This window comes from Halichondria panicea, chromosome 1, assembly GCF_963675165.1.
Source record: "Halichondria panicea chromosome 1, odHalPani1.1, whole genome shotgun sequence".
In the NCBI taxonomy this organism is placed as follows: Eukaryota; Metazoa; Porifera; class Demospongiae; order Suberitida; family Halichondriidae; genus Halichondria; species Halichondria panicea.
In genome coordinates, this window is record NC_087377.1 from 16,087,758 (window position 1) to 16,106,507 (window position 18,750).

General features: G+C 42.4%; 4 protein-coding genes and 1 long non-coding RNA gene across 7 annotated transcripts in view; 3 read left to right on the forward strand and 2 right to left on the reverse strand.

Annotated features, from left to right (window-relative positions):
• LOC135352059 (uncharacterized) overlaps positions 1-18,750 on the forward strand; it is a gene marked incomplete in the record, with an annotated part of 851,949 nt that overhangs the window by 690,902 nt on the left and 142,297 nt on the right.
• The window catches only part of LOC135352192 (uncharacterized), a 40,941-nt gene that overhangs the window by 10,847 nt on the left and 11,344 nt on the right, over positions 1-18,750 (forward strand). The window lies entirely within an intron of this gene.
• On the reverse strand, positions 34-4,142 carry LOC135352098 (uncharacterized). The gene is made up of 5 exons (XM_064551264.1): positions 4,003-4,142; positions 3,571-3,891; positions 2,716-3,522; positions 2,591-2,658; positions 34-1,001 (listed from the first exon to the last, which is right to left on the reverse strand). Exons 2-5 carry the CDS (start codon positions 3,884-3,886, stop codon positions 72-74), a joined length of 2,121 nt encoding a protein of 706 aa, XP_064407334.1. The 5' UTR covers positions 3,887-3,891; positions 4,003-4,142; the 3' UTR covers positions 34-71.
• Positions 4,148-18,745, forward strand: LOC135352147 (upstream stimulatory factor-like). 3 transcript variants are annotated; one of them, XR_010399597.1, is made up of 4 exons: positions 4,148-4,269; positions 14,123-15,290; positions 15,620-17,402; positions 18,219-18,745. XR_010399597.1 is itself a non-coding variant. In XM_064551350.1 (4 exons), coding segments are annotated over exons 1-4 (279 nt in total). In that variant the 5' UTR covers positions 14,447-15,288; the 3' UTR covers positions 18,336-18,745. The 3 variants fall into 3 exon arrangements, 1 of the variants encoding a protein (XP_064407420.1); XR_010399596.1 differs by lacking the exon at positions 4,148-4,269 and adding an exon at positions 13,760-13,863; XM_064551350.1 differs by lacking the exon at positions 4,148-4,269 and having other exon boundaries at positions 14,447-15,290; positions 15,620-15,675; positions 17,299-17,402.
• LOC135352093 (probable serine/threonine-protein kinase roco6) lies at positions 10,481-13,709 on the reverse strand. The gene is made up of 6 exons (XM_064551258.1): positions 13,581-13,709; positions 13,145-13,474; positions 12,178-12,984; positions 12,002-12,078; positions 11,705-11,779; positions 10,481-11,496 (listed from the first exon to the last, which is right to left on the reverse strand). Exons 2-6 carry the CDS (start codon positions 13,467-13,469, stop codon positions 10,573-10,575), a joined length of 2,208 nt encoding a protein of 735 aa, XP_064407328.1. The 5' UTR covers positions 13,470-13,474; positions 13,581-13,709; the 3' UTR covers positions 10,481-10,572.

An 18,750-nucleotide genomic window follows, 5' to 3' on the forward strand; every position in this document is an offset into this window, starting at 1 on the left:
ACATGATAAAAAGAATATCAATATCGTTATAAACTCATCGCACAATTAAAGAGAAACAATTAACAAAATAACTAATTAGCACTTATAGAGAAGAAATCAACAGTTTGAATAAAAGTAAGCGATTTTGTCTTTCCTCCGGCTACAATGATCTCTCCACTAGGAAGTACTGAGCATGTGCAGCTGTATCGTGCAGTAGGCAGGTCTCCCACTTTCACCCACCTCCTAGTGTCAGGCTGGTAGAGGTGGATCGATGAACCTGGGTTGACTCTGTCGTCCCGTCCACCAACGGCTAATAGTGACCTCCCAATACTGAGAGGAGCTGACCGCACGAGTGGTACTTCCTGTAAGGTCTGCCAGAGAGTGGGTGTGTCAAGGTTGGAAACGGTCTTTGCAATGAGTTCATTGAGGTCGACATGGTGCACTGCCTTGATTGCCCCCCCAGTGTGATCCACCCCTCCGATTAGGTAGAGGGTGTTTCCTATGAGAGTTGATTTCGGTACTACTTGTGGGTTAGGTAGTGACTGAGCAATGTACCATCTTCTTGATGCCACGTCCAACACCTCCACAGAGGAGGAGGTACGTTCTTTATCATCATACCCACCAGCTACAATGATGTGGTTGTTGAAGGAGACAGCTGTTGAGGAATGACGAGCAATGTTCATTGGTGGGTACGGGTGAGTCCATTCCCCTGACCCAAACACTGAAAGTTGATTGGTGCGTTTGTTGTTTCTTGTATCCTGTCCTCCCACCAGCACTAGTCGATTAGCGAGTGATGTCACAGCGAAGTACATGGCAGTGTACTCTGGTAGTTTGGTCCATTGATCTTGCTCGAGCTTCATCACTGTACACGCATCACGATCATTGACTGCAAGCCCTCCACCAACATACACTGTGTCACCGATAACAACACTCTGTACCGTGGTACCCATCTCGATTGGCATGTCTTTTCCTCTTCTCCATTTCAGAGTGAGTGGAGGTCTCAACTCTCTGGGAGGGGGACCCTAAATAATGAATGAGTGTAATTAGGATAGTGTCTACTAACAAGCGAGTGTTACTTGTAGCAATGAAAGCACCGCGGGTGCTGATGCCTCGGTGGAGATCCCAAAGCTACATAACATAAAGCTACTAGAGTCTAATAGCTTTTATACACATGACATATGATGAACAATTAATTTTGCTGCATGCAAACTCAAGGAGTGGGTAATAACCAACCATGATTGTTGTTAAAAACGATCGATGCCAAAAGTTCAAGTCTAAAATTAATGGCTGCATTAGCAGAGCCTTGCAGCTCTTTTCTCACTCTTGCAGCTACCAATAGCTAGCGTTCTAGTGCAGAGCTAACTACTAAGTAGAGTAGCAACACTCGGTAAACAAGTTTGGCTACGTGCTCTTCTGAAAAGGCTGCAATGGCATTCCAAACTAGGCATAACTCGAGAACAAAGCATTATTTTGCAAATCCACGAATTAAAATCCAAGTAAACATGACTAGAAGCCTATAGAAACTCTTACTTGCACTTAATTCATCCTTGAGCAGCTGTAGCAGTCTACACACACACACACACACACACACACACACAGACACAGAAACACACAGACACAGAAACACACAGACACACTACTGTATACCTCGCTTGCGCATGCGCACCGAGGCATAATAATTGCATGCACACTAAATTACTTTCTCTAATTAGCTTAAGAGGCCACGCTCACCAGGGGCGTAGCCAGACTTTTGAGACAGGGGTTTCTGCAGAAAAATCAGCGGCGCGATAGCGCCGCGAAATTTTTGTGACCACGCCCACTTCCGGTACCACACCCTCTTGATTGGGGCACACCTACTGTTATTGACTATTGTTCATGACTTTTTTACATGTTTGTGAGAAGCTAGCTAGCTATAGACGTAACATACTAGGCATGCAGGTGCCAATTGTGTATTGCTAGTCTAGCTGAGCAACAATTAAATGTCATTTACCTGATAGGTTTCATGTGGCTGAGATTGTTCTAAACTTGTACACTTCCTGAATAAAGTTGTGCTTAGAGCTGAGTCTGAGAATACTGGAGCATTCAGGATTGATACTAGATCTAGAACTTAAGTCTTGGTCTTCTTTGTTTGAGGTAGCTAGCTAGCTGAGACTAACTAGCTGAGACAAAGCCAAATTGAAACGCTTCACGATGCTGCTCTGATTATTGATTTGCAGCCACGTGTGAAAAGATGGGCAGGGCTGCATGATTTCAATTATAGGGAGCCCTGCCCAATTTTCTCAGCAGCTCCTGGGGGGGTTTCTGGGCAACCAGGAAACAATGGTAGCTACGCCCCTGCTCACCAGTCTAATAGTAAGAGATCAAAGCTTCTACTATATAGCTCTGCAATAATATGTACAGGGGAACGTTTGGGGAAATTTTTCACAGACGTGAATATCATAATAAAAATTCTACAATAGAACAAGAACAAGCAACAATTTCCGCTAAGGGAAGTACATAATTATAGGCACACTCAAACGGATGTGTAGTTACGGCTTAACACATGAGACAGCATCCATGCATAATACTATTGTTGCTGTGGGAATCTCATTATCACACTACATGTACGCACCTTCTTGACTTGTTGAGTGTCCTTTGACTCCCTCTTTGTTGCCTCCACTAGGTCTGTGAGGTTATCATCTAAAAAGGGGTTAGAGGTTAGTGGAAACGTAAAACACATACTTATCATTGACTCACAGATATCCCTGGCAGATGGTCTCCTCCTCATGTCTTCTTGCAAACAACTGTCGATAAGCTTCTTCAACCTGTGTGTGTGAGGGATTTGGGCAACATGGAATGATCGATCCTTGGCTGATTTGATCGTCTCCAGCTTGCAAACAATCTGCGTCACAATCACCCCATAGGAAAACACATCCAGGCTACTATCGTACTTCTCCTCTTCCAATCGAATAGCCTCGAGAGGTAGATACCCCATACGGTGACCAATGGCTGTGAGGGTGTGGCTAAGCTTGGAGGGATCATATAGCCGTGACATACCAAAGTCGGAAATCTTTGCGACAGGCAATGGTCGTGTAGGTTTCAGTAAGACGTTGTCGCCACAGAGGTCACGGTGGATAATCTGCTTGCTGTGAATGTAGGCCAGACCACAAGCCATGTCTTTGATGAGGCTAATTTCACATTCGCTAGTGAGGGACTCTTCATCAAGGCCAGAGAAATAGGATCTCAGATTGCAATCCATCAGCTCAACAACGAGGATTGTACTCCCTGATTTGGGGTGCTTGGCAGTCGACAAAAACTGAACAACATTTGGGTGCTGGAACGACTTGAGAAAATCACTCTCACGATCAATTGCATCGCTAGCTTCTTCGTTTTTTCCGACTGAAATACTTGCCTGCATCTCCATAGCATCGTGAAGCAGCACTTTGACTGCACATATCTCGCCCTTGTAGCTGCCTTTGAAGACTGCTCCAAATGCACCTTTACCCAGACGCTCGTCTAGGAAAACAGTTAAATCCTCGTTGATCTTCTGGCGATCTTGGTCAACTGTAGAATGTTGTGTGGGGTAAAATATTATGCCGAATTGGTGCTTACCTTGTAATTTAGGGTTGTTTGGACCAGTAGACTGTAGATGATCTCTTTCGATGGTCTGGGCTATGTGAACTTCACTCACGATGGGACTAGACAATGCCTCCACCATCTCTTTCCAGCTCTTCCCTCCTTCATTAAGCCATTTAATCAAACCCTCACGATAGCAGTCATCAGGATTGTTGCTCCATTCTTTCCCGATGCTGTGGATTGTAGCCTGGGGTACGTCAAGAATAAGCAAGATGTTTCGCCACTTAATTCGAGCATCAAACGTGACGAGATACAATCTCTTTAGATCTGCTATTGTGAGATAGTCGGACATCTTCCCTGTAGAATAATTATGGTTATCAGAATAATATTTGTGATAAAATAATATTTGGTGTGTGCAAACTAAATCATGTACATACATACAGTAAAAACAGTACTGTCTGCACTTACTGATAATAATCCAGAGGCTACAGTGCTAGTAGTGCAGTCAGTGCAGTATCTTCCACTCACAGTGCAGTGTAACAGTTCAGTTTGACAGTTGTACACAAGTCCTTTTTCCTCTGCAGAATAAACAATATCTTGTCACGTGATAAACCACATGGATTCAGTCAGTTTTGAAGCTCTGAGCAAGTGGTCAAACTATTTGTCTGTATTGGTTGAGGCTGAAGACATGAGTCCATGGACAGGGACTACTGAGGAACCTTCATCAAGAACAAGGTAATGTACTTATTCGTAAATAATTACAAAACGAGAGGTCATTTCTTTTGGAGGTTGAGAAAAATTCCTGGTGTTGCATATTTATAGGGTCGCATCTAATTGGAGGTTACTCTACTATCCTCGATTACAGGATGCTTAAAATTACTTCTAGCGGCCTGGAATCGAGGTCAGAAAATTGCCTAAGATCGAGGGTGTCGCATATTTGGAGGGTCACCTTAAATTGAACAAGTACGGTACTTGTGTATACTGTGTAGTTAGTTATAATGTGGGCCCTAACTTTGGACGTTTCGTTTTCGTATTATTTTCGCTTTCGTATTACATGGTTAGAATTTGCATGATGATAACTACCTCCCAAATAACGAACACACACACACTTGTTGTTCCCGCCCATACTTGTACTCAGAGATGTGCTCACAGAATAAGGCCTATAGTTTACTAGGATCATTTATGAGATGGAGGATTGAGATATTTCGGGCACACCACTGTCAGTGTGTACTGTATACCGTATAGCGGGTAGGGTATAAACTTTCATAGAATGACCGTTGAAAGGTTTTCGCGGATTTAATTTTCATGGAATAGCAGCCTTTCTGCAGCATGCATGCATGCGATATTAAATTCTAAACCTGTGTAGGGTACCAGCTACATAGTCTTGTACATGGCTTGTAATAATAATTATTATACGTGTATAATTATGATGATATCCCATTTTGTACTACATCAGGAGTGCATGAACTCCTGGTACTATAATAATTATTATCGGGTTTAAAATACAGCGACTTTTCAATTACGAATTGCGAAATTCGCTCAATAGATTGGTCATGCAATTTCCCATTTATAGTTACAACACAATCAAGCTTGTACAGTGTCATTCACAATCCATTAACCTCTCATTGGATAGTACTGTCCCTATTCCTGTGTTGTACACTACTGTCTATTTAAGTGTTATTTATGTTTATGTGATCAATTTCCTGAACCAATTTTCCCTCCCCCCACAGTCTCGTGCATGGACAAAGATGATGTGTACAGTTTTGGAGTGCTTGCTTGTGAAGTGGTGAATGCCAGATTTCCTGAAGCTGCTGTATTTCTTGGTCTGCTATCGAGTATGGAAGGTGTATGGCGGGAGCTCCACCCACTCATCACCTCAGGACAGACCCTCCATGGACACTGTGTTACACCACATCAAACAATTGGACTCTGAGTCTTAGTATTGGTGCATGAGTGTGTTATTATTAATTTGTGTAAAGAGATTTAATAATTATTCTTGCAAACAAAGTGGGGGAGGGGCTGCTCAAGATGAGGGGGTGTTGCATATGGGGTCAGAGATCAGAAAGCCATAGGCCATGTGGACTCACTGAAAACTGTACTAGATATCATGCAAGATGAAGGCAGCCTTGATAGCAGCCACGGTCCTCACACTTGTCTGCTCCCTTCATAAAGCCAGCTCTCTGGGGAAGCTGAAGGTACGGGTGGTTTTACTTCCCTATGTCCCCTCCAGCACTGGAGTCAAGGTCAACTTCACTCTGAGCTCCCCTCAAGGTTGCTTCTCTTGATCAGTGTACCTACTGTGTGTGTGTAGGGGAGGGGGGATACTGGTGTAAGCTGTGACCCTGAGTTACAGTCAATAGTTAATTAAGCTTGGTGCAAAGATTTAGGCCTAAAAACAATTTTAAAGTGGCTTAATATTGCTCGGTGAATTCCAGCGTCCAATAATTATTATATAATTATAGTGCAATAAAAATAATTAATGATTACGTATAATTATTATGCCACGCCCACACACACAGGTTGAGCATTAAACCGAACATAGTGTCAGATATCTAACCATGCAGCTAGCATACTTGTAGTGATACATGTGTGTCTCTCCCCTGCCCTAACCACACCCCCTCACACACGTGCAGGTGTTGGCAAGTCCACCCTCCTCCGCTCTATGGCGTGTCATGAGCTGCGTCTACCAGCTGGTGTGAGTGTACTACACGTGGAGCAAGAGGTCACCGGGGACAACACACTAGCACTGGATAGTGTACTCGAGTGTGACACTGAAAGAGTGCAGCTGCTCGCTAGAGAGGGGGAGCTACTGCATGGCCTCAGGGGACAAGAACACAGCAGCAGGCTGGTCTGTGTACCTTGGGGTGGGCAATAATGACCAAATTTGTGATTTTCTGATTTTCTGAAAGCTTAGAAAGAGACCTTTCAAATGGTGTCATCAAAGTTTATATTTGAGAGATAAAAGTATTTGCCAATTTGGCCATACCATGAAAAATAGCCCATGGTCCAAGGCGGAAAATTACAAATTAGGGCCCCAACAAAATTTTGGATCGAAACACATCATTTGAAAGGTCTCTTTCTAAGCTTTCAGAAAATCATAACATTTTTGACATTGGATCAACGGTATTAAAGTTAATGGCTGTTGAAAAATCAGGTTTGTTTTTAGAGCTATCTTTTAGAGGCCATAACTTGTATTAGGAACGTCCTATTTAAAAAACTCAAAGACGCATTCTGTAGCTTTGAGAAAGCACTATTGTATACAATTAAAGTGTCTTAAAACCGCTAATTGCTCGCAGTGCCAAAGCTCACTAATTTGTGTGTCCTATGCTGTAGATGTGGGAACACGGAACCATCGTCGGTTGTGTGCAGTGTATTATAGTCGTACCCCCGGGTTTGAAGTGATCCATGGACTACTGGACCATGTCATGTAGCTGCTGGAGGTGTCCTTCACCAAAGATGGCAGTAGATACTTCCTCAAGGCAGCTAAAGGTGAGGGTTGCATAAGCACAGCTGTGTATGTGTGTTAGGGACTTGTGAAGGAACTACATATGCATTCAGTCCAGTTTGTTGGGAATTAGTGGCCGTGAGGTTTTTGAAGTGTATGTGTTGAATCCACTGGAAGATTATTTTGTCATAAAATTTATTCCTACAACTACACTTGCTCACTGCCCACACTTCTGCACTGCTTGTGTTTACCGCCCCCTCCCCTGCACACACACTCCACAGACTCTACCTAGTTCCCGGGCCGTTGTGCAGAGGTGTGTGTATGTGGGAAGGTGATTAGGAAACTGGGCATGCTCCATCCTGGTGTGTCTGTTGTGCAGCTCTAGTGTGTGTGAGACTGGGAGGTGTGTCTGGTGCAGCTGTTCTCACGGCCTCCTCCAACCAGTACCTGCCCTCCGTACTCTCCAGGGAGAACCTATCTCCTCAGGTTAGTGTGTGTTCATCATGACCTCCTTGACAGTATGTACCCATGCCAGGTGTGTGTTTAGGGTCAATACTGCAAGGTCATGTACTGTACATAATTATGTCATGTACATATAATTATAGCCTGGATCCCAGGGTAGGCCGGTGAACGAGGCTAGTACATATAATCCTTTTGTTTGTAGTTAGGGTGCTTTAGTAACCATTAAAGATCTAACATACTAGTACTTCTTGAGGGGAGGGGTAGTTAAACACATTATTTTAAACAGCCATAACTTTATTACCGTTGATTCAATGTCAAAATTTATATTATTTGCTTAAAGCTTAGAAACAGACTTTCAAATAATGTGCTTCAATCCAAAATTTCTTTGGTGTAATTTTTCGGCCTTGGACTATCAGCTATTATCCTTGGTTGTGTCCAAATTAGTTTTGTAGCTCAAAATAATATGAACTTTGATGGCGACGTTTGAAAGGTATATCTTATATACCATTCGATTCCTTGTTAAAAAACGCTTCTATGTATATATGCTGTAGAGCTGGTAAAGCTCCACATTTTGTGATCTTGTGTGTGTGCATTGGGTGCATGATGTGAGATCAATTTCAACATGGTATGGAGTGTTGTTAACATGGAGGGTGACATTGTAATGTGTAGTGTAATAACGTGCGACCCCCCCCCCCCCCACACACACCTTTAGGCCTATTATGCTGCTCACTTTAACTGACTCTTACGATTATTCTAGTATTCATAATGTAAGTACGTACATATGTATACTAGCCTCGGTCCCAGGCCGATTTTTTTTTAATAGAACGAAGTTGAAAAATACGGCCTGGTATTGATTGTATCTGGGCGTGGCAGGAACTGGAAACAAAAGCAGTGATTCTTTACATTTTGTTTCCTGCTTTTTTTCTGTAATACTAAAGGTGTATGTAGAGGCATTTTACTCCCGTAAAAGTTACAGTAATTTAGCTCCGTGTCATGTTCTCAATTTATAGCTAGCTAGCTATGGCATGCAACACGTTGTCTTATTTGAAGCAAGATGGCCTCACTCTCATGGCAGAACAGGCCCAGGCTCTCAAGCTCCTGTTTGAGGGAAGGGACGTGTTTATCTTGTTCCCAAAGGGGTATGGCAAGTCTCTCTGCTATATCAGTTGCTACCCTTTTTAATGGACTACAAGCTAGGTAGGACCAAGGCTCCTCCTGTTGACAAAAGTGTTGTTCTTGTTAATTGTCTCTCCCCTTGTATCTCTCATCATGAGACTCATGATTGACCAGATCAGGAGTCTAAACAATAGAGGTGTTTCTGCTGCTATCCTCAGTAGCAATAAAGGAATCGACAAAGATTTGGTTGCCACTGCCAAAGAAGTGTCTTCTGGGAAGTATTTCCTGCTGTATACTGCCCCAGAGGCTATTGTTGAAGACCACTGTTGGAGGATTCATTTTTTGTTGTACCACGAGTCAATTAATTTTGTTTATGTATTAAAAAACCACGCCCAGATCACGCCCAAATACAATCAATACCAGGCCTAGTAGGCGACCTAGCGTTCAATTGGAGACGGATCGGCCGGGGGTCGAGGCTAATTGTATACCAGTACATGTGTTGTGTGGTGTCCCTATAGTTGAGTGTGAGAGGCCATATATATAAGGAGGACATACGTGTGTCGAGGCTGGAGGTGGCCCGTGTGCTGAGGGAGAGAAATGAGTACAAAGAGAAGTACCTCTCACTATTGGAGCAGATCAGGTAAAGGGTCATCGTGTAGTGTTTGTAAAGCGATCATCATAACTTTAATAACTGCTAATACCTGCTGACACTGTGTATCCAGAGGAGGTTCGACAGGTGCAGTGCAGCTCAAGCAATTAGTCTCTGATTACACGCTTGCATGAGCGGATAATTAGTGTTCATGCAATCAAAGGCTAATACATACTAACACTGTGTATTTGTACTAACAATGTTAGTTGATTAATAATAATGTTTCTCTGTTGCACAGGATGAGTGCTGACTCGGCTCTGTTTAAGTCCAAGAGCAAGAAATCAAAGTGGCTCGACTAGTGAGTTGTGTCACGTCAGTTAGTGTGTAGAGTTGTAGTGAAGCTTTTCTTATTCTAGTCACTCTATAGAGATTATTATAGAATACAGTCAGGTTAATTAATGGACTCCATAGCGGACCTATGCCACCTCTAGAGTACAGCTATACTGTTTCACTGTATATCTTGAAGTAAGATTATAATCTAGTGCAATAAGATACTATTAGTGTTATGATTCTACTAAAACTCGTTCTCAAAAGTTTCAGCCTATAGTCTAGTTTTACTTTATTGCTCCCGTTACTTGCTGCTTAGCCAGATCATATATACTATTGTATAACACTCCTCTGGTTTCTATAGATCTTTATTATTTATGTCAACAGCCGAGGGTAGCACTTCAGTGCTCTAGTTCTAATTGTAGATTGACTGATCGATTTATCTTCTGTTTTTTCCACCCCTCATCTTTTCCGGCCCCCAGTTATGCGGTCATTTTTCAGCCCGGCCAAGTATTGAGGAGACAAGAAGAGGCACTGAGAATGGAGGTAGAGGTACAGAGTACATTAGCTGGAAAATGCATTTATGTCATACTTTGTAGAGTCCCTTAAAGTGATTCAAGGTCAGCTATAGTGTGTCCTATTTGAAGGTGTGCAATGTACAATCATGTACGACCCCCCCCCCCCCCACACACACACACCTTTAGGCCTACTATGCTGCTAAGAAAGAGAGGGGCCTCACGTAAACTGGCCACTCAGTGTGACTATGACCATGTGACTCTTTAACCCCTCAGTTCCCGAGCCCCACCCCTCACTGTCTGACTCGGAAGAGGAGATAGACTGTGGATTCTGGGAGAAGGCGTCCATCCTACCCTCGGACAAGACCCCAACCAAGGACCTGAACTTGTTATGAGACTGTTAAATATTATTTTGTCTGTTTTTGTACTATTTTCTGGCAATGTTATTATGTATGTACCACTTCATGTCATCATAATAACTATAATTATATGCAATAAAATTCTGTTGCAACTTAATTTTCTCAACATGATAAAAAATATCAATATCGTTATAAACTCATCGCACAATTACAATAACAAAATAACTAATTAGCACTTATAGAGAAGATATCAACAGTTTGAATATAAGTAAACCATTTTGCCTGTCCTCCGGCTACAATGACCTTTCTAGGAAGTACTGAGCATGTGCAGCAGTCTCGTGCAGTAGGCAGGTCTCCCACTTTCACCCACCTCCTGATGTCAGGCTGGTAGAGGTGAATCGATGAACTTGTGTTGACTCTGTCGTCTTGTCCACCAACGGCTAATAGTGACCTCCCAATACTGAGAGGAGCTGACCACACTAGTGGTACTTCCTGTAAGGTCTGCCAGAGAGTGGGTGTGTCCAGGTTGGAAAGGGCTTTTGCAATGAGTTCATTGAGGTCGACGTGGTGCACTGTCTTGGTTGCACACCCAGTGTGATCAAACCCTCCCATTAGGTAGAGGGTGTTTCCCATGAGAGTCGATTTCAGTATTGATCGTGGGTTAGGTAGTGACTGAGCAATGTACCATCTTCTTGATGCCACGTCCAACACCTCCACAGAGGAGATACGTTCATTATCATTATACCCACCAGCTACAATGATGTGGTTGTTGAAGGAGACAGCTGTTGAGAAATCACGAGCAATGTTCATTGGTGGGTACGGGTGAGTCCATTCCCCTGACTCAAACACTGCAAGCTGATTGGTGCGTTTGTTGTTTCTTGGATAATGTCCTCCCACCAGCACTAGTCGATTAGCGAGTGATGTCATAGCGAAGTACCTGGCAGTGTACTCTGGTAGTTTGGTCCATTGATCTTGCTCGAGCTTCATCACTGTACACCTGTCACAAGCATTGTGTGCATCACCTCCACCAACATACACCGTGTCACCGATAACAACACTCCGTACCGAGGTGCCCATCTTGATTGGCATGTCTTTTCCTCCTCTCCATTTCAGAGTGAGTGGAGGTCTCAACTCTCTGGGAGGAGGACCCTGAATAATGAATGAGTGTAATTAGGATAGTGTCTATAACAAGCGAGTGTTACTTGTAGCAATAATTGCATGCACACTAAATCACTTTCTCTAATTAGCTTAAGAGGCCACGCCCACTAGTCTAATAGAATGTACAGTACGATTATAAGAGATCAAAGCTTCTACTATAGCTCTGCAATAATAATTATAATGGTGCATTTTATCTCACCTGTCTCTGCTGTTGAATGATGGCGTCTCTCCTGACCAGCTCAGCATCTTTGTCCTTAATCTGTTCCCTGTGAGCCTGTACAGGGGAACGTTGGTGGAAATCAAATACAGACGTGAATAACATTAGAGAAAATTCTACAACAGAACGAGACAATCTTCACTAAAAGAAGTACATAATTATAGGCACACTCAAACAGATGTGTAGTTACGGCTTAACACATGAGACAGCATCCATGCATGTTAAGGTACAATACTATTGTTGCTGTGGGAATCTCATTATCATACTACATGTACGCACCTTCTTGACTGGTTGAGTGTCCTTTGACTCCTTCTTTGTTGCCTCCACTGGGTCCGAGCTTGTTGTCAGGTAATTATCTAAAATCGACACCAACATTAATAGACGGATATGATTTTTTCGTTAGGGTTACAGTTAGCTGAAACGTAAAACACATAATATACTTATCATTGACTCACAGATGTCCCTGGCAGATGGTCTCCTCCTCATGTCTTCTTGCAAACAACTGTCGATAAGCTTCCTCAACCTGTGTGTGTGAGGGATCTGGGCAACATGGATTGATCGATCTTCCACAGATTTGATCGTCTTCAGCTTGCAAACAATCTGTACCATAATCGCCCCAAGAGAGAACACATCCAGGCTATTATCGTAATTATCCTTGTCCAATCGAATAGCTTCGAGAGGTAGATACCCCATACGATGACCAATGGCTGTGAGGGTGTGGCTAAGCATGGAGGGATCGTATAGCCGTGACATGCCAAAGTCAGATATCTTTGCGACAGGCACTGGTCGTGTAAGCTTCAGCAAGACGTTATCGCCACAGAGGTCACGATGGATAATCTGCTTGCTGTGAATGTAGGCCAGACCACAAGCCATGTCTTTGGAGAGGCTAATTTCACATTCGCTAGTGAGGGACTCTTCATCAAGGCTGGAGAAATAGGATCTCAGATTGCAATCCATCAGCTCAACAACGAGGATTGTACTCCCTGATTTGGGGTGCTTGGCAGTCGACAAAAACTGAACAACGTTTGGGTGCTGGAATGACTTGAGAAAATCACTCTCACGATCAATTGCATTGCTAGCTTCTTCGTTTTTGCTGATTGGAATACTTGCCTGCATCTCCATAGCATCGTGAAGCAGCACTTTGACTGCACATATCTCGCCCCTGTAGCTGCCTTTGAAGACTGCTCCAAATGCACCTTTACCGAGAGGTTCGTCTAAGAAAACAGTCAAATCATCGTTGATCTTCTGGCAGTTTTGGTCAACTGCAGAACATTGTGTGTGTGTGTGTGTGTGTGTGTGTATATGTGTGTGTGTGTGTGTGTGTGTGTGTGTGTGTGTGTGTGTGGGGGGGGGGTGAATATTATAGCAGCTAACGAACTAAGCATTATGACTGTATGATTCCTGTGCTGAACTAGTGCTTACCCTCTGACTTCACATCAGTAGGATTGCTTGGACCAGTACACTGTAGATGATCTCTTTCGATGGTCTGGGCTATGTGAACTTCACTCACGATGGGACTTAACAAAGCCTCCACCATCTCTTTCCAGCTCTTCCCTCCTTCATTAAGCCATTTAATCAAACCCTCACGATAGCAGTCATCAGGATTGTTGCTCCATTCTTTCCCGATGCTGTGGATTGTAGCCTGGGGTATGTCAAGAATAAGCAAGATGTTTCGCCACTTAATTCGAGCATCAAATGTGACGAGATACAATCTCTTTAGATCTGCTATTGTAAGATAGTCGGACATCTTCTCTGCAGAATAATTATGGTTATCAGAATTATGAGATAAATAATATTTGGTGTGTGCAAACTAAATCATGTACATACATACAGTAAAAACAGTACTGTCTGCACTTACTGATAATAATCCAGAGGCTACAGTGCTAGTAGTGCAGTCAGTGCAGAATCTTCCACTCACAGTGCAGTGTAACAGTTTAGTTTGACAGTTGTACAATTACAAGACACGCCCTTTTTCCTCCTCTGCAGAATAAACAATATCTTGTCACGTGATAAACCACATGGATTCAGTCAGTTTTGAAGCTCTGAGCAAACACGTGGTCAAACTATTTGTCTGTATTGGTGGAGGCTGAAGACATGAGTCCATGGACAGGGACTACTGAGGAACCTTCATCAAGAACGAGGTACATGTTAATATTAATGTGTAGTTAACTTTGGCCTTGTGCATGATATCGTACCCAGGTAACACACACACACAGTTCCAAGTAACATATAAAAGCTAGCACTTAAAAACAAGGTCTCCTAGGACGTTTCGTTTTCGTTCGCTTTCGAATTACATGGTTAGAATTTGCATGATGGTAACTACCTCCCAAATAACGAACACACACACACACACACACACACACACTCACACACACTTGTTGTTCCCGCCCACTCACACAGGAGATCCACACGCTAACTAGCGATGATGGTTTGCCCTCTGACATGACCTCTGAGGATGGCTCCACCCTCAACGCTATAGGCCACGCCCTCATCCAGATGCAGCAAGGTGGACAGACCACCCCCTCATCTCAGTTCCTCATCACTAGGAGCACCTCTTCTGGTTCAGAGTCTGGCCAAAATGGTGAGTAATGGAGGCCAAATTTATCAGTGTGACGATTCCCAAGTGCTTGTACGTACTAATTACATGTAGAACCATGAGTATTATTGCTAATATTTGAGGTTTCTTGGAAGTCTCTGCGCACTTAAGGCCCGGGTCCAGATTTTAACACCAAATTTACACTATGTTCATACTGCTGTATTATTTGCAATATACAGTGTATGCTGCATCAAAATGATCCAAAATGAAGCTCAATGTTTTCTTTTTCCAAAAAAACTAATTAGCTTAATTCAATTATGCTAATTAGTCCCATAAATGATGATGACGTCATGCCACTTTCAGAAAGAGAAGTGCAAATACGGCGTTGAAGATGCCAAGATCAAGCTTCAAAAACAAGGCTAGATGAACATCTCATAGCTAGGTACTAGTATCCTTGATGGGAAGAGTAGGAGTTATTGTATTCTTGAGATACACAAAATAGCCTACCTCTAGGGTGGCTGTCAGAGCTAAAGAAGCTAGCATAGCTAAGAAAGTTTTGGACATTTTTACTTCCCATCAAGGAAACATAATCATAACAACATAATCTATCTTTTGAGGGCCTAAACAGCTAGTTTAAGTCCGCCGTATTTGTTGCCAAAGATAATCTATAATAGTTCTAGCAGCTAGCTAAGCAAATACATTGACCTTATGACGTCATGTGCAATGAATAACATTAATAAACATTATGAATCTCATTAACACTACATGATCTACATAAAATGTAGGCAATGAATAAAATTAATCTTATCAGTGCCTAACCCAGGCCTTAACTGCCCAGAGGTGGTGTTGGAAAAAATTGTCAGTTTTTACTATGTTGTTGTGTGTGTTCAGGTCCTCTGTATGTGATGATCCCACCATCCAGTAGTGCTGAGATACTGCATGCAATGGGTCGACCTATAGCACCCAAGATGAGCGGGATATCAACTATGGATTATCACACGGCCGACCCAATCGTTCAAATGCAGTTGTGATGTGAGTACACAGTTCATGTGATTGCCTACCTCTGCATAACATGTATGACAGTATGTTAGGGAAAGCATCATTCTTGCTACATACCATATTACTAGAATATTTTGCTGTTGGTGAAAAACCTTTGCCAATCAGCAACAAAGTTGATCCTTTGCGATTGTGCTAACTATTGCGTTCTGGCAATAATCGTGTGTATTTATAGTCATACTTTAGGTTTTGCGATTTTATTGTTGCGAATTGATCAACCCTCGCAAAATGTGCATATGCTTGCAAAACATTCTAGTAATACGGTAACTGTGAGGAGTGTTGTTATTATGGTGGTTGGTTTGCAGGTCTGGGGATATGGTCGCCAACAGGGAAGCTCAGAGGAAGGCTACACACAATGAAGGTGCTGCAAATTCAATACTGAAAGTTATAGTGTACAACAGATGTACATGTACTTACGTGGTCATAATCAAATAGAAGCATTTCCCACAAAGTACAGTTACGAAGCTTTAATATCAAATCTGCCACTTAAAACTAACTAGTGTTCAAGCTGGCGCTGTGCTAATGCCTCTCGCCATGTTTTTGCTTTCGCTCAAAAGTATTAGAGTGTTATATTAGTTTCTATAATGAATTTTATATTAAAGTTAGCTTATCTATATAAAGTCACTGAGAAGAAAAAACTTATTTACATGCATCTATTGTTGTTATTTATTGTATTATGTGGCTTACCAGGACCTCAAGAAAGAAGAAAATTGATTCTTCCAGGATCTGTACTTCAGTGTATATAATATCAGACCTGTGCGTACATGCATATTTTTATCTATATTGTTATATGGTAGTGTTTTGTGGCTTACCAGGCCCTCAAGACAAAGATGATTCTGCCAGGAGGATCTGGATCTGGATCTTGGATATTATTTTCTCACACATGGGGAATGAGCGCGCATGCGCATTACATACAATAATTAAAGGGTGTGTCCAAAGAGATCAATTTCACAATGAAAGCACCGCAGGTGCTGATGCCTAGGTGGAGATGCCAAAGCTACATAACATGAAGCTTTTATACTGATGAACATTTTTGCAATAATTATTTTGCTGCATGCAGACTCAAAGAGTGGGTAATGATCGACCATGATTGTTGTTAAAAACGATCGATGCCAAAAGTTCAAGTCTAAAATTAATGGCTGCCATCAACAGAGCCTTGCAGCTCACTAGCGTTCTAGTGCAGAGCTAACTACTAAGTAGAGTAGTAACACTCGGTAAACAAGTTTGGCTACGTGCTCTTCTGAAAAGGCTGCAATGGCATTCCAAGTAGGCATAACTCGAGAACGAAGCATTATTTTGCAAATCCACGAATTAAAATCCAAGTAAACATGACTAGAAGCCTATAGAAACTCTTACTTGCACTTGATTCATCCTTGAGCAGCTGTAGCAGTCTACACAGACAGACACACAAACACACTACCGTATACCTCGCTTGCGCATGCGCACCGAGGCATAATTAATGGCTACTGCTAGCTAGCTGTTTTAACAGATATTTTCTGAGTCTTGTAGCTAACAAAAAGCTAGCGCTTTAGTGCAAGGCTAACTCATATGTTGATGCTATGAAAGATTCTGAAGAGACTGCAACAGCCTTCAATGTGAGTCAAACTAGCCATAACTCGAGAAAGAAGCTTTAGTTTGCTAATCCACGAATCAAAATCCAAGAGAACGTGGCTAGAAGCTGTTAGTTTTCGTCGCATTGCAACCGTTGAGCGGTTACAGCTGGAACAGACACACACACACAGACAGACAGACACACACACAGACAGCTTTACCGTATCCCTCCTGCGGCTACGCCTCGAGGCATAATAACTTATTTGTTGTATGGAGGCTATCCATCCATGCTGTAAACATTTAAGTATGCCTTGATTTTAATTTTATACTGTGTGTGAGGTCAAGGTTCATTCATTTCGCCAATTGGCTCAGCTTCATTGTACATGCCCTAAACACGATAATTACCAGTTGTTGTTGTTCTTGCCACACCCAGTTGAGCGTCGGCGTCAGGACAGGATGAACGAGCTCATCAAGGTACTGGCTCAGATAGTGCCTGCTTGTCAGAAAAAAGACGCAACTGCTGGTTCCATTGTCGGGGTGAGTGTGTGTGTCTGTGAGTGTGTGTACTAAAGTACTATTGGAAAAGCCATCGAAATATCTACTAACTTGGTTTTTTTAAGCCTAAATTTCTTAATATTATTATGCCTCGGTGCGCATGCGCAAGCGAGGTATACGGTAGTGTGTTGTGTGTCTGTGTGTGTAGACTATTTCAGCTGCTCAAGGATCAATAAAGTGCAAGTAAGAGTTTCTATAGGCTTCTAGTCATGTTTTCTTGGCATGCTATTTGTGGATTTGCAAAATAAAGCTTCGTTCTCGAGTTATGCCTAGTTTTGCTTACTTGGATTGCCATTGCAGCCTTTTCAGAAGAGTCTGTAGCAAAACTTGTTCACCGAGTGTTGCTACTCTACTTAGTAGTTAGCTCTGCACTAGAACACTAGCTATTGGTAGCTGCAAGAGCGAGAAGAGAGCTGCAAGGCTCTGGACTTGCAGCCATTAATTTTAGACTTGAACTTTTGGCATTGATCGTTTTTAACTAACAATCATGGTCGATCATTACCCACTATTTGAGTTTCCCTGTGATTGCATGCAAGTACTATTGAAAGCTACCGAAATATCTACTAACTTGGTTTTTTTTAAGCCTAAATTTCCTAATATTATTGCTAAGCATGCATTAGTGTAGAGCACAGTGTTATGTTAGTTACTAGTAGCATAGAATCCAGCAGAGTTCATCGTATATAACACATGTAGTTAGTTGTACATAAAATTAATAATAATATTTATTAATAGCTAAGCATGTTTTTTTTTATCTCCACGTACATGTCTCACCCTCACGTCATGTTTCCCTGACTGCAGTATGTGTACAGCAAGGGAACGGTACTGGACAAGACAGTCTGGCACCTTCGCAAGCACAACCTATGCACTTGTCAGCTTCGTCACAATTATCTCCCCTCTTACAATCATCGCTGCTGACTGGAGCCTCTAATCCAAACACACCACTCTTAAGCTCACTCGTACAAACTCTATCCTCCATTGCGAGCACGACCACTTCTCCGTCCACTCCTGTACCGAAATCCTCCATGCTGTCACAAGCCAACAACAATGGCGGTGGTGGTGGTGGTGGTGGTGGTCTCTCTGCCGCGGCTGCTGCTAGTCTGCTCATTACTCTGATTCTGGCTCAGAATGTGCTCACAAGCAACTCAAGTGCTGGTAGCCCCGGGCAAGATTCAATGTCTATGGAAACGGTGGACCAATCCTCTCAACAGTAGTGTACAGTATATTATAATTGTGGACTGTTTATACTGTTCTAGTTTTAACGTGTGTTTTTTAGTAATCTCTCCTTCACTTACTATATAGCTACATTGTCAGTATTATTATGTATACATAG

What these genes read in the sequence shown, in the direction of transcription:
- LOC135352147 (XM_064551350.1), top strand. An exon ending in GAAGGCTACACACAATGAAG is followed by an intron (nt 15,676 to 17,298) that starts GTGCTGCAAATT and finishes TGCCACACCCAG; the next exon opens with TTGAGCGTCGGCGTCAGGAC. An exon ending in CTGCTGGTTCCATTGTCGGG is followed by an intron (nt 17,403 to 18,218) that starts GTGAGTGTGTGT and finishes CCCTGACTGCAG; the next exon opens with TATGTGTACAGCAAGGGAAC.
- LOC135352093 (XM_064551258.1), bottom strand. Translation starts at nt 13,469, where the DNA reads ATGTCCGACTATCTTACAATAGCAGATCTAAAGAGATTGTATCTCGTC. An exon ending in ACCATCTGCCAGGGACATCT is followed by an intron (nt 12,079 to 12,177) that starts GTGAGTCAATGA and finishes TGTCGATTTTAG; the next exon opens with ATAATTACCTGACAACAAGC. An exon ending in ACACTCAACCAGTCAAGAAG is followed by an intron (nt 11,780 to 12,001) that starts GTGCGTACATGT and finishes TCCCCTGTACAG; the next exon opens with GCTCACAGGGAACAGATTAA.
- LOC135352098 (XM_064551264.1), bottom strand. Translation starts at nt 3,886, where the DNA reads ATGTCCGACTATCTCACAATAGCAGATCTAAAGAGATTGTATCTCGTC. An exon ending in AAACAACCCTAAATTACAAG is followed by an intron (nt 3,523 to 3,570) that starts GTAAGCACCAAT and finishes AACATTCTACAG; the next exon opens with TTGACCAAGATCGCCAGAAG. An exon ending in ACCATCTGCCAGGGATATCT is followed by an intron (nt 2,659 to 2,715) that starts GTGAGTCAATGA and finishes ACCCCTTTTTAG; the next exon opens with ATGATAACCTCACAGACCTA.